Source organism: Strigops habroptila, chromosome 4, assembly GCF_004027225.2.
Source record: "Strigops habroptila isolate Jane chromosome 4, bStrHab1.2.pri, whole genome shotgun sequence".
Lineage (NCBI taxonomy): Eukaryota > Metazoa > Chordata > Aves > Psittaciformes > Psittacidae > Strigops > Strigops habroptila.
In genome coordinates this window covers 37444017-37458381 of record NC_046358.1, presented here as the reverse complement: position 1 = coordinate 37458381, position 14365 = coordinate 37444017, and the positions used below count along the sequence as shown (strand labels likewise).

At 35.3% G+C, this 14365-nt stretch overlaps 1 protein-coding gene across 7 annotated transcripts in view; it reads left to right on the top strand.

Moving 5' to 3' along the window:
- MIPOL1 (mirror-image polydactyly 1) overlaps positions 1-14365 on the top strand; it is a 197177-nt gene that overhangs the window by 24127 nt on the left and 158685 nt on the right. For 5 of the 7 annotated variants that reach the window (XM_030485266.1, XM_030485272.1, XM_030485265.1 and 2 more), the window contains exons 2-3: positions 11430-11562; positions 12850-12929. In XM_030485266.1, coding sequence (XP_030341126.1) covers positions 11558-11562; positions 12850-12929 — 85 coding nt within the window. In that variant the 5' untranslated portion in view covers positions 11430-11557. Of the gene's footprint in view, positions 1-7376; positions 8700-11429; positions 11563-12849; positions 12930-14365 lie in introns of those variants that run through there. The other 2 variants (XM_030485270.1, XM_030485269.1) reach the window with 2 other exon arrangements.

Genomic DNA, 14365 nt, shown 5'->3' with positions numbered 1-14365 from the left:
TAACTAATGTTATCCAAAATGTTTGAAACAAAACCATATCTCATCTGACTTAAAAAAAAATCATGATCGGAGCATGAATTTGCTAGTTGTAGGGTCTCTGGACTTCCAAAATGTCTTGAGAAACAGTTTTTTAGGGATATGTCTATAAATGGATGTCTGAGAGTAGATGTGTTTTTCAACCTGTCCTGAAAGCACTGTAGAAAAAACTTTTAAGTCTTATGTTAAGTTGGATTTTTTTTTTTGTTGGGTGGTGGTGGGTTTTTTTTTTTTGGTTGGTTGGTTTTTTTGTGGGTTTCTTTTTTTTTTTTTTTTTTTTTCTTCAGTATTTTCGATAAGAGCACAAATAACCTTACACCTCAGTGAAGTCAGTGTGATGAGTGAAATAAACTCACTTAACCCTTCTCAGGCAGGAACAACATATTATAATAAATGAAGTTATGGCAAAAAAATGCAACCTTTTCCCAAACCTGTCTGCTCAGCAGATGCACAGTCCAGCTGAAGAATTGAGTACAGTGAAATACTTCCTTTTGATAAGAAGTAAACGTACGAGAATGTATGAGTGCTATGACTTACTGGCATAAGATTTTTACAAAAGGAGATAATTGCTTAGATGTTGTGGCTTGAAAGTCTTGAAATTAAAAGAATATTGAAGACTACTTCAAAAGCAGTGTCCAAGTGGCATAACTTTGTCAGGAAAATTATTCCTTTTTTTACATTGAAGATAAGATTTGTTTCTGACATCAAGGAGTCATAAATGCACAATGTTTAAAACATAGTTGTTTTCATTCATAATGTGTTTTAAGAAATATTACAGAAGACTTTCTCCTTTCCTCCCAATATGACTGTGAAATAGGAAGCTATTTAGGACTTTTTCTAGTACTATGATAAGGCACAGAAGTCATTGTAGTGCATGTATCTAACTTTGTCAGGTGCTTCTTCAATATGAAATGGGACATGAAACTCTGGAGTCTACAATCTTGCAGCCTCACAATGTCTAAGAATGTCTTCAGAGTTGTTCTGGTATTTGAACTGTTGGCCAGGTTTTCCCAATTTTTAATCTTGTGTTTTATCTACGCTTTTGTAACTATAAAGTCTTGATTTTTATATTTTTATTTTTAATGATGCCAAGCAGTGCAACTTGTAATGCCTGGAGTCTCTGACAAATAAGCCTCAAACTGTTCAGCAAGTAATCAGAATAAGTCTAGTTTTCAGAAGTGCGAAAGAAGGATTTTTCTTCCTTCATCTAGCAAGTGGATTTAGAGCTCCTTTGCTCCACCTGGAAATAACTGGTGTGGGGCCAAGATTCAGCTGCTGTCTCAGCTCTCTGCAACCTCACATAGTTTCTTCTTTTCACCTCTGGTATCAAGTGTTTTGGCAATTAAAACAATAATGTAGCTTGATGAATCAAGGGATAATGAATGCAAGATACCTGAATTTATGATGAGGTTCCGAGAAAGAAGAGCATATCTGTTCCTTTTCACAGAAAGATGAAGAGACTAATCTTGCTGAAACTGGCTAGATAATCCTAAATCTTGATTTATTCCAGGTTTTTTTTTCAATTTTTTATTTTTTCATTTGTTTCTGTGGAAAGAATCTGAATTTAAGGTTCAGAACCCCTAAGAAGAACTTTTTCTGTCAGTTGTGCAATCCTCAACTTATATGAACCTCTTTGTAGTTTATGTTCTCAGTGGAATTCTTGAAGGCTTCTTCACTGTAAATTACTTGGATGGTTTTGCCTGAATAATGTGCTTACTAAGGGTTTAAAATGATCTTTCTTCAAAACCCAGTCAAGAAATGTTTGTTATAAGTCTGTCTGGCTTCTTTATTCCCTGTGATGTTTATATCATTCTCTATAATGATGTGTATATTATTATAAATTATGACAAGACTGAGGCATCAGAATGATCTATGTATTCAAATTCATATTTCAAAAAACAAACTGGACTCTCATTGGTGAACAAGAACAGAAATGACGGGTTTTGCTATGGGTGAACTGACAGTTCTGCTTGTGCTTATGTTTATCCTACACCTCTCTTTGGAAGACTTTTTTCTTTGGCTACGCCGTTGTTTGTAACTTCAACATTTTAGATGGAGATTCCCACCCCCTCCCCACCTCCAGTAGTCATTTTCTTCTTACTGGGTGCAGATTTTTTTTTTTTTTTTTTTGGTAAGTTTTGTAAGTTTCAGCTTTTAACTAGGGTTAAAAGGATAAATGTGTTGTTTTCCCTGATGTGAACAAAAATTTTGCAGCAGTTTGACTTGGAAGCTGCTATATGGTCATGTTTTGCATTACTTTCATACATTTGCCAGGGAGAATGATCCACTGTCACAAATGTCCATGACAATATGACTGATGATTTAAATGCCTTTAACTTTAGCTAGTGCCTCTCTCTCTTTTTTTTTTTTTTTGGGGGGGGGGTGTTTTTTGTTTTGTTTTGGTTTTGGTTTTTTGTTTTTTGGGTTTTTTTTGTTAGTTGGTAGTAGTTTCTCTAACCAGCTGCTTGGCACTGATTTGGAGTCAATGGCAACTCCCCTTTAATCTTGTACCTTCCTTTGTTGGTGCAAGACCAGGAAACAGTGCAAAAAGTTCATGGTGCTGAATGTTTGCAGGTTTAGCCTCCATGATTTTTAGCTTCCATTTAAATTCTGGACGTTGTCAACACACTTAAATTTTACTGACTTGTCTCCGATTCTTATCAAGATCTGGCCCATTTCAGAATATCTGTTTTTTCTCTGATGGTCCAAAACAATTTCTGGATGTGTAGCTCACGATTTTAAATTGTTCTGGCCTTCAGGTTTCTTTGATGTTGTGGTAAATTTCAGGGAAGGATGAAGTTTCTAAAAATATTAGCCTGCTAATCATACCTAAATAAGCAATAACTCATGATAGGCCGTGTCATATATCATACATGTTAAGCATGTTGTAAAGCACAGCCAGTACATAGGTAGTGAAAATGCTCTAAAATGTTGTTAGAGTGTAACATACATAGAATCATAGAATTTTTTAGGTTGGAGAAGACCTTTAAGATCGTTGAGTCCAACCATAAACCTAACACTGCCAAGTCCATTGCTTAACCATGTGCCTGTGTGCCACATCTACGCATCTTTTAAATACCTCCAGGGATGGTGACTCAACCACTTCCCTGGGCAGTCTGTTCCAATGCTTGATAACCCTTTTGGTGAAGAAATTTTTCCTAATATCAAATCTAAGCCTCCCCTGGAGCAACTTGAAGTCATTTCCTCTCATCCTATTGCTTGTTACAGGGGAGACTGACACCCACGTCACTGCAACCTCCTTTCAGGTAGTTTTAGAGAGTAGTAAGGTCTCCCCTGAGCTTTCTCTTCTCCAGACTAAACAACCCCAGTTCTCTCAGCCACTCCTTACAGGACTTGTGCTCTAGACCCTTCACCAGCTTTGCTCTTCTTTGGACACATGTGCTGAAGTGTGCTGTTCTCTGTAACTCCCTTTCCTTTTCACTTAAAAAGATGAAGTTACTACTCATAGCCAATGAAGGCCCTACGTACCGGATCTAGTTGCTAGATTAAAAAAAAAAAAAAATCAGAAGTTGAGGAGAGACTATATGTTTATTGAATCACAATGTATGTCTGTGTTCACAACTGAGCAACACTGTGTTCCAATACTCTCATTGCTGTGCAACTGTAGTTTAGGCAGCAATTATGCTTTTAGTTAAAGGATAGCTTTCTCTTCAGATAGTCATCTAAGAAAATGACAGCTTAGTTAATTCACCTGTAAGGAACAAATATGGCTGATCTGGATTCAGTGTTTTATTTCTCTGCACTTTTTAGCTTGTAAAATTTCAGGTGATGTGATTCTCTTCAGCAGCTGAAGTGTACACTGTTGAGTTTGAGCGAATAAATAATCTGGGGTAGAACCAGTGCACTGAATATGTTGGTTTATGACAGCAGTGGAGGTGCATTTGTGTTTTCATACCATTCAAAACAGTTTGACAGATGCATAGCTGGTGCAGCTGTATTTCCCTTGGGAGACTGATGGGCCCCTCTCAGCCCCCATGCAGAGGACTGGGGCTTAAAAGGTTGGCATGTTTCTGACAGGCCTCTGCATGTTCAGTGCTCATGATAGTTCTTGGTTGGGCTCCAATATCCACAATGTAGCCTTTATGCTTTTCATTTTTGGTGTGTTTGCTGTCAGGAAAAATGGTGTTATTTGAATGTTCTTTAAGGAATGCGAGTTGGCTGGATAAACTGAGTTCTCTGCTTTAGTGTGGTTTGTTGCCTCCTTTTCTTCTCTAAGTCCTTGTTCGATCTTCTTTCTTTCTGTGAAGGCAGCTGAACAATTAAATTGTAATGCTTTTGGCAGGAGAAATATAATTTCTGCTTAATGCTATTACTTGTACTAGTGGTTTATGAATCTGGCACTAAGTTATCACTTCTCGTTTTTATGGGCCTTTAATGTTCTGTGACTATTTTTGCTTTTATGCTAAAATCTAGGCTAGCAACTTATTTCTGTGGTAAAAGAAATTATTATTTGGGGATTTGGGAATTTTAAGTTGTTGAATATACTATACAATGAATTTTGCAAACATAAGCACTGTAGACTCAAATGTTTCTTGAATCATTTCCATAGTTAGCTTTTTTCTTCTTTAGTCACAGTGACTTTTTCTTAAGTTTGGGAGGGGCATGGATTTTGTGGGGCTTCAGACAAATGCTTTCAGAAACACAGGTGAAATATCTGTATCACTGGTCCGGTTTTGGTTTACTGAAGGATGGTGTGCAAACCAGTATTTGACATTTGGCCTAATGCCACATCATCCAGTCATGTAGCAAACTGGAACAAATGGGGTGCTCAAGACAAGAAGTGCTTAAAATGCTGCACAGATGCTGCTGTTGCAGTTTTCTCCCTGCTGGCATTCTGCCTTTCTACTACATGGGTCATCCTTGGTTGTGCCTTTTTGCTGTTTTGTTCTTTTTTTTCCCTGCTGTCCTACCCTCTAAAGCAGAAAGCAACACAGAATTTAGTGTATTGCAGAAATGCTAGTTCTAGTTTTTTTGTTTTATTGCAAACCTTAGAATACTAAAATAGGCAGGCAGAAAGTGACCTCTGAATATCATCTAGTTCACACCTCTGCTCAGAACAGTGCCATCTCCAAAGTTAGATCAGTTAGGTTGCTATATCCATATGTTTTGCACATCTCCAGCAAAACTCTAACCTTTCTGAACAACTTGTTTCTTCTTCACTGTGAAAAATCTCTTACCTATAATTCTTAAGGGTTTTCTGTGTTACAACTTGTCTCCAAGAGAAGAATCTGTCTTCTCTGTATTTACTCACAAGACAGCTAAAACCTAATAAAATCCCTCTTTAGCCTTTTCTCATTAAAAACAACTAGCTCTTTCAAATTCCTCCTAAGTCATGTGCTGGAGATCTCTAATCATCTTGATGGTGCTCTGCTGGACTTGCTTCAGGATATCCGTGAGAGAGTCAGACTAGATACAGCACTTCAGATGTGGTCTCACAAGTGTCAGATAAAGCGGATTAATCACTTCCCTTTGTCTGCTGGCTGTGAGCTTGTCAACAGAGGTAATCTGCAGGTAGCCTTCACTGCCATGTAGTGCTGATTGTATTAAAATATTCTATTACCTATTCTTTTGGCTCAAGACAACTGCTAGTTTAAAATATACATGTTTATCCTTAAAGGCTATGGAAATCACGGTCTGGTTGTAAACTGTTTAGAAATGGAGATCTGGCTGCCTATAGTGATATATAACCTAGAATCGTAGCATCAACTAGGTTGGAAAAGACCTTTAAGATCATCAAGTCCAACTGTTACCCCAGGACTGCCACTAAACCGTAGCTCTAAGGACCTCATCATTTGAACACTTCCAGTGGTGGAACACTTCTACCACTTCCCTGGGCAGCCTGTACGAGTACTTGATCACCCTTTCGGTGAAGAAATTTTTCCCAATATCCAATCTAAACTTCCCCTGGTGCAGCTTGAGGCCGTTTCCTCTTGTTCTATCACTTGTTACCTGGGAGAAGAGACTGCCACCTTCTTTCTCCGACGTCCTTTCCGGTAGCTGTAGAGAGCGATAAGGTCTCCCCTGAGCCTTCTCTTCTCCAGACTAAACAACCCCAGTTCCCTCAGCCATTCCTCATAATGATGTATGATAACTGAGCTACAAGACTAGTGAAGTGTTTACAACAAATCTGAAGGATGGCTAAATGAATTGGCTGTTCCACACTTGAACAAAGCATATCATATTTTCATTATTAGACTGAAAATAATGTTAATAGAGGCGTTGCAGAAGAAAGCTGCTTCACAAAATGCACACCAAGGTGAGAAAAGCTGGGAAAAAAGAGAACACAGTCTTTGACAAGATCCTCTGCAGTTTTCTTTACCTTTCAAAGGGGTGGTGGGCAAAGGGATAAAGAAAAGGCATGTATTGTCAAAGAGAAGACAAAGCTAAGGGAAAAGGAAAAAAATGGAGGACAAAGGACAGCTGAAAACTGAGAAAGAAGTGAACAGAGCAGCCTGAAGATTGTTTAATAAATAAAATACAATGTTTAATGGGAGGGAGAGAATAAAACGGAGAGGAGAAGAGATACAGGGCTGTTGGTGATCGAATATGCACATAAAAAATTTCCTGGCACGTGTAACAAGAAAATTGAGCCTTAAAGACACTGAACTGGTAGCAGAAGTAAGGGAGAAAAAAATAAAGAGAAAAGTGCATGTCTTTTATCCAATTAAATTTAATTCAGGAATAGGTAAAGCCTATTGTACCAGTTGAAACTACATTTTAATGCCTTCTCTCTCACCTTTGTCAAAAGCGTGACATATAGAATGAGCATTCTTTGACTTAGTGAATGCCATTGTTGAAAGCATCAGATGCAAATTCTATAATGAGAATGTGAAGAAGCTGCTGTAACAGCAGAGTAAAAATACTTGAGCCCTGGTTCTCTGTCTTTTCTGATTTACGCTGGATAGTTGAAACCAAGCGCAAATGTCTCATCTCCTTTTGGGCCAAGAATCAGTAGGGGAGAGAAGTCAGGGATTATTACATGTCTTTGCCCTTTGGGAAGATGTTTTTATCAATCTTCCAGATAATGCAGTTACTTCTATAAACCAAAATCTTGAAGTCTTTGTAGTAGCAGTGCTGGAGTTTAAAATTTGAAATACTATTCATGCTGCATTCATCCACTTACGGGGTTAATCCACTTGCCAGTGTTTTATATTCTTTTGAAAAGAAACAGAATATTTTGCATGAGCTATTTGTATTTAAAAGCATATAAAAGTAATAGAATACAATAAAAGAAGTACCTCTGTAATCAAATATCAAAGTATGTTTCATTTCACAACTTTCAAGTATCTAACAGATGGCTGTTATTCTATATCTGACAAATATGCGGTTATTTCAGTTATTCTTTGGTATTTTTATAACTGCACAAAGCTATTGTTAACTTACTTTAGGTTGTCTTAGATTTCTAATTTGTCATAAAGTTTCTTAAGGTAAAGAAGAAATGTGACTCTTTTGTGGAGGAGTGTATCGTATCAAAACTTGGCAACCTGAGCTAAGACAATTGTCTTTTTGTTCCCTAGGGAAATGCTTCTAGAAGATAACTGGTTTCTATGTAGTGTACCCTCCTAAATTAAGTTTTTTAGTTTAGCTTGCCTTGAGGAAAAGCTTTTCAGAATATCCTAAGAGATCCTGGTAATCTAATTAATCTTATGGAAATAATACTAAAATTTGTTCTTTATTTCCCTATCCATAATGCATATGGTGTTCCCTCCCTTACCTAGCTCCATCCCTGCACTGTCAATGGTGACTGTCAACTGCACCACTAAAAGGGACAAAGACTGGCTTGGTGGTGGGAACTGGTTTGTTGTTCCAACAGAAGCAGGGGAGGGGGGGTAGCCGTCCTTGTGGAAAAGGTCTCCCAAGACCTGAGGGCTTTTTGTGAAGAGGAGGTGAGTTTGGTTGATGCCAGCAAGCATTTGCTTCTTGTTGCAGTGGCTAAGGCCATGATTCAGCAGTTGTCTTCAAAACCTGTCAAGGCAAGACCAAGGAACAGGGGTTTGCAGTTATTTGGGCTCTGTGTGGAAGGGTCTCAATAGCCTTTCAGATTCTGAACATCAACTGATGATTGAAAGTTGGTGTTATGGTGGGGTATTCCCGTGTATAATATATATTCTGCAGACACTCTGGAGGATTTTTCCTCTGAAAATGGAAATACCATGACAGATGTAATAAAAGCAGTTCAGAACTGCATAAGTAAAGCACTGTATGCTTCCTACCTTGCAGATGTATGTCATTTTTGTATACCTCTTGTTTTTATTTAATTCTATTCAGTGTATGTGTTGATAAGTAAATAGAACTAGCACTGGAATGCAGTTCTTTTCAATAAGCCATTACTTTGTTTAGGTTTTTTTTCTCCTAAATTTCCATGCATGTATCAAGATACTGGAAGGCAAAATACTTTGATGGCCATCTTTGTAGAATATATTCCTGAATGAGTGAGGAAGTAGTAATTTTAGTTAGCACTATATGAAAAAGTGAAGACAGTGCAGTGAGCTTAGTTTTCAGTTTTTATCCGTCATAGATGTAAATAATTCAAACATGCAAGCATGGAATGAAGTTGACAGTTTCAAACTGTGACTGCGTGAATCTCGTAGGATAATGTTAAAACTTATTGTGTACGTCAATTTGACATTCTTTAGAAAAAGGTTGTTTTTGCTGAAGTATAAAGCAATTAAAAGTTAATACTGTTTTTCACTGGGCAGCTATGCTAAATTAGAATGTTCGTATCTTTTGTGTGTATGCTTATGTAACTAAGCATCCACTAATTTCTTTCTCTTTGGGAAATACTTCTGCAAATCAGCACTCCATATATGAAGAGTTAAGATCATATCATCTGTTGTTTAAGGTAGGGATAAGGACAGACATTATTATTATTTCATAATAGATTCTTAATCCTTTGTTCTGTGAAGTGTTGACATTTTCATCAGAGTTAAAATATGTTGCATGTTTACAGAAAGCCTGAAATCTCAATATGTGGACCTAGCTATTTTAATTATTTGAATCATTAGAACATCTAATTTTTTGCTTAAGGGTACTTGAATGTACCATTGAATCTGTTTTTTAAGTTTTTTTCCAGTTTAATGTCTGAATCCAAATTCATAAAGAGTTGGAAAAATGAGATGTCTGAGCTATAGGATTCACAGGGATTTTATATGAAGCCTATTTAATCAGGATAACACTGTTATTAATATTCATAAAGTCAGCTGGAACACAAATGACAGGCTATGGAGCCTAAAATTTTTTACTTGTGAATTTATTAAAAGCAGCTTAAAAAATTAATGGAATTGAAGTAAAGTTGACGAAAATGAAAATCTTATGTTAGCAGAAAAAATCTTTATTGGAACTTTCTCTAAGACCATCTTGCATTGATATCTTTGACAGATTTCTTTGGTACTTAAAGAAGAAAGATGCATGAATGGTCATTTAAAAGGATTTAAACACATTGGCACATTAATTTTTACATGAATAATAAGTAGTTTCCAAAAGCAATTAACTTGCAGTGTACAAGATTTGAATAGAAAAATAGGACTGTGACATGAAAGGGCAAAGCAAATGTGCTGTACATTTTAAACTTTTAATAATATGACTTCTTAAAATAATTTATTTCATTTCTACAGTAGGTAAAGAAACAGTGAAGGTATTTGTGTACAGCTTGGGTTTGTTTTGAAATACACAAAGAATCTGGAACAAAGAAATATTTTGATTCCAAAAAGCTATTGGTGAAGAACATTTTCAGGTTTTTACAGTGATCAGGTCCTTTTGAATCAAGCTTTCTTACAGGCAGTTTATCTGTGTGGAAAATAGTCATATACTGACCACAGCATGTGATTTTTTCTTCCATGTTTCTATATGCAGCACTGGGAAGTATTTGTTATTTCTTTAGAGGGTTAATAGGTACATCTGGTGTTTCTTTCATTAGTAGCAACATACTGGATAATTTATATTCATATTTGTAGGTGGGTTTGTACTTAAATATTTAGTGTGAATTTTATGTGACTATTGCATGTTCAACAGATAAAGACAATTTTATTTTATTTTTTTTTAGCTTTGTATGTTGTTCAAACAGTAGTCGTAACACTAACACAGGTTGAATAAATAATGAATAAGGAAATTAACTCTAGATTTAAAATGAACTCTAGGTTTTGGGTTACAGTTTCATTTTCTTATTTTCAGTTTTGTCTCAGTGTACCAGTATATTTTATTTTAATCTCTAGCTTTAATTTCTTTTGATTACTAGATAGATTGATTATTGACATAGTTTTCAAATGAAGGTAAAGCTTTAAAATAATTGTATTTAATTTTTCTCATGATTCCTCCTGGAAAAACCTTCATGGCCAGGTTCTGATTGTTGTTGATGTGGCAAAGTTTAAGTTTGTCTGAATAATTATGGTTCAATAAATTTTGGTTCTAAAAATATCTTACATTTGAAGTACCTACTGTAAAGGTATGTCTTGAACGATATCTAAGTGTTGTGCATAAATTAGATACCTATTGCAGCATGTGTGTTCAGAAAATACGATTTGCATACTTAGTATATGAAATATTTTGTTGTTCTGTTTACTAGCATTTTTTTTTTTTTTAATAATAGGGAAAGATTACTGCAAATCCTAGGGAGCTTCAAAAAGTTTCTCGGTTTGACTTTGATCGATAGGTTGTTTTAATCTGATATCAACAATGTTTTTATTTTCTGTATATGTAAACCAGAAAATCCCATTAATTAGCAGAACATATTTCACCTATGAAGACAAAGTCTGTAATATAAGCCTCTTGACTTCTGTCTCCAATCATTCCTGTGCCATAGTCTATTATTGCCAGGAGAGGGCAGCATTTTCCTACATCAGGTACATGCCCTGCTTAGACTGTCAATGTTTCTTGTAATTACTCCCAGTATATTTGTTGCTTGCTTATGAATTAACTTGCATTTATGGAACTAAATCATTCCAATCATTTAATTACACCTGAGGAGCTGAACTATAATTGCTTGCTTCCAACTAGGATCTGATATGGCTTGAGCAGTATTAATTTGGTGTTTACTTTTCTGAGTGCTAAAAGCATTAAAATGATTGTGCAATGGGATTACATTTTACTAATTGCTGGCATTCATTAGCTGGGTAAATGGCGAGGAAGTATGACTGTATATTGTGGAGGGATAAAATTATGGTTTTAAATAGTATATTACTAGGCACATTAAGGCCCTAAGACATGTTTTAAAATACTCCAGAGGTTATTAAATACCATATTTTCTTCATGTCTTGCTATATGAATATCTTATTAAAATACTTCAATTATTATGAACCTTTTTGAGCAATATGTAGGGAAATGGCTTCATTGACAGAAACCTATTTCTTGATATTAATAACCTTCTATATTTTCAGTTAATCCAAAAGTAAATGAGGAACTTAGGAAAAGATTGCCGACTCCAAATCAACACAGTTACACAGAATTGAAAAAGAAATGTACAACTTCATTTGAGGGATTCTTGTAAGGAACTCAGTTCTGCGATATGAGGTGAAGTTGTTATTTTTTTGTTAAGACCGAAGGACATCAAATCATACACATTTGTTTTTTATCATGCGCATTTATAGTTAACAACCCATATGAGCTAAATATGTATTTCTTGAATGCTTAATATATTAGTGTTGAATCTCAAGTGCTTGCACAATTATACTTTTTTTTTTTTTTTTATTAATCTCAAAGATAAAAATGAAAACATCTACCTTTTTGGTGTTGTATAGGAAAAGAATTTCTTCTGCTGCATTATTCGTTAGAACATATGTCTTGGTATAATATGCTTGAATTTTAAAGTGTGTACTTTTTTCCTTTTTTTTTTTTTTTAACCCTTACATTTATCAGCACAACTCTAGGTGTTTTCATGATCCAGCCACTGCCTCTTCAAGGCACATATTGTATCTTTTTAGCAAATGTAGAAAAAATATAGCAGCTAAAACATGCAAAATAAGTGTAACTATATAGTTAAAAATGAAAAATTGTCCTTCATACAATACGTGTTAAAACAGGTACTTGAGTAAGTAACAAAATTTGTGGTAAGCTTACCATATTAGTAAGATTACATATTGATTTAGATTTCCTTGAGATATAGAATATAGTTCAATTTTTAATGTATAAGAGAGCATATGTTTTAAACTCAAAATGCTACCCGATAAGCATAACATTTCACTGTACATCTTATTTTTGAGTATTGAGGGTTGTTTCTTGAAGATCTTTGATTATATGAAATATTGCAACTGTGTGATTAACTGTGTGGTCTGAAGCAATATGTATACAAATATTAGGATTGATTATTTAGTGTTTAGAAAACCCTGCAAATTCAGAGTTGGAGTGGTCATGGGCTGCTTTATCTGTATTTTATCCAGGAAATTAAAGCAGGAGAAAGAATGCCATAAATTGCATACAAACATCTGTAATAATTACCAAAGCAAGCAGTCTCGTTGCCTCTAGCGGGACCACTCAGTGTGATTTGGGCTTTGCTCAGTAGCATGCACTTCCAAGACCAGACTCTAGAATAAGAAGACAAGCTAATAAATTTTTCAATGAAGATGTTACATGCAACAGAAAGCTGAACCAAACCATTATAAAAATTATATAGGTATGGGGTCAAAAAATATTTTACTGAGAAATAAGATTTAGCACTGAGTATTAAAGTACACAGAGTTTATTGTCCTGCTATGTATATTTTTAAATCATTTGTCTTGCAAATTTTCTGTCAAACGAAGGCAAAGTATAGGTGTGTTATATTGTTTCAAGTTTATTTATCTAGAGTTTGCTTTATTTTAGCTCTGAAATCTTCAAGCAAAAACTGGACTCGGTGCCAGATCAAACAAGTTCAAAAGAACAAATGGAGAACTGGTCAAACGGTAAGGACTTTTAAGATATTAATAAGGAACCTCAGGTGTTGTACCAGTGCTAGGCAGTGACTGGAATGTATTTGTTCTTGCCGATATATGACTGACTTTGAAAGAAAAGAAAAAAAACCACCATACACTGCCTCTTAAGTATGTGGGGTAACGGGAGAGCAGCCACAGGAATGTAAATCATCAGCTGTATTTTTATTTCCTAGATTATTGAAAAATTTTTTTTATAACTTTGAGAAATCTTATTTAAATTAACTTAAATTCTTAGTCTGTACATTGCACTTTTCAATCTTTTTTTCCTTAATGGGTTAACAGCAAATCTAAAGTCAGTAGTAAAGTAACTTTCTTGCTATTTACGCCTTGCTACAATATGATTAAGCCATCTACTAGTATTAATGAGTTTCTCATTATCATTTCAGCTGAATATAGACAGTAAGGCAGGCTTGTTGGTAAAGGGGGCCTTGGTTAACTTGGAACTTCCATGGTTCATGGAGTTTTCATCTCCGTCAGGATGGAAGGGTCTGTTTTGTATTTTGATGACCAAAATTTTGCTCTCAGATACATTCTTCTCTGTTTCCTGGCAGAAACTTAAAAAAACCCAAAAGTGCTGAGTTTGAGAAGGCATTATGTGATTGACTGATTTTACAGAAAGGAAGACAGAAAGTGGCTTGTGGCTAGATAATAATATGTAGTTTGAAGAAGGAGAAAGAAAGAGAGACACCAGGAAGACCTTCAGAAGTGGGTTGTTTTTTGGGGGGAATGGGGGAGGAGTTTTGTGGGTGGTTTTTTTTTTTTTTTTCAGTAAGTGATTATTTGCAGGTTTAAAAACAAACAAAACAGGAATAGGTGTGTCAGTGTCAGATATGCCTCCTATATCAGAGCCAGATAGCATCTTGTATATTTCCTTGTTTTGAATTTTATACTATGTGTTCTTTCTTAAAACATAATAAATGTTAAGTTTCTCATGAAGACTCTGTTCTTTAGCAGAAAGAAAAAACACCCTGTCTTGGAGATGATGCATTTCCTATATATGTAAAGGAATTTCTGTCTATATTACTGTGTATAATGACTTACTTGTAGACCCCTTTTCATGGAATTTTGAGCTATTAGTGAAGTTAAAGATGTTTTTGAGTCATATACTCTGAAAGTAAAAATAGTCATGGTGGAGTAACTTAGTAGAGAATTGTACTCTCTCAATTTATACTTTTAAAATGTGTAATGGCTTAATCATATTCAGTATTTTTAGACCTTTAGGGGTCAGCATACCCTCAGAATGGTTCAAAAGGTTAACTTTTCCAAAGTAGGATAGTGAATACCATAAACTGATTCTCTGTGAAACATTTTCTGACTAATTGCAAGAAATGGCATTCTGCTGCTGCTCACAGATATTTTAAAAAAGGGGTAGATACTGGGTTTTGTGTGTATTATTTTTCTGATAC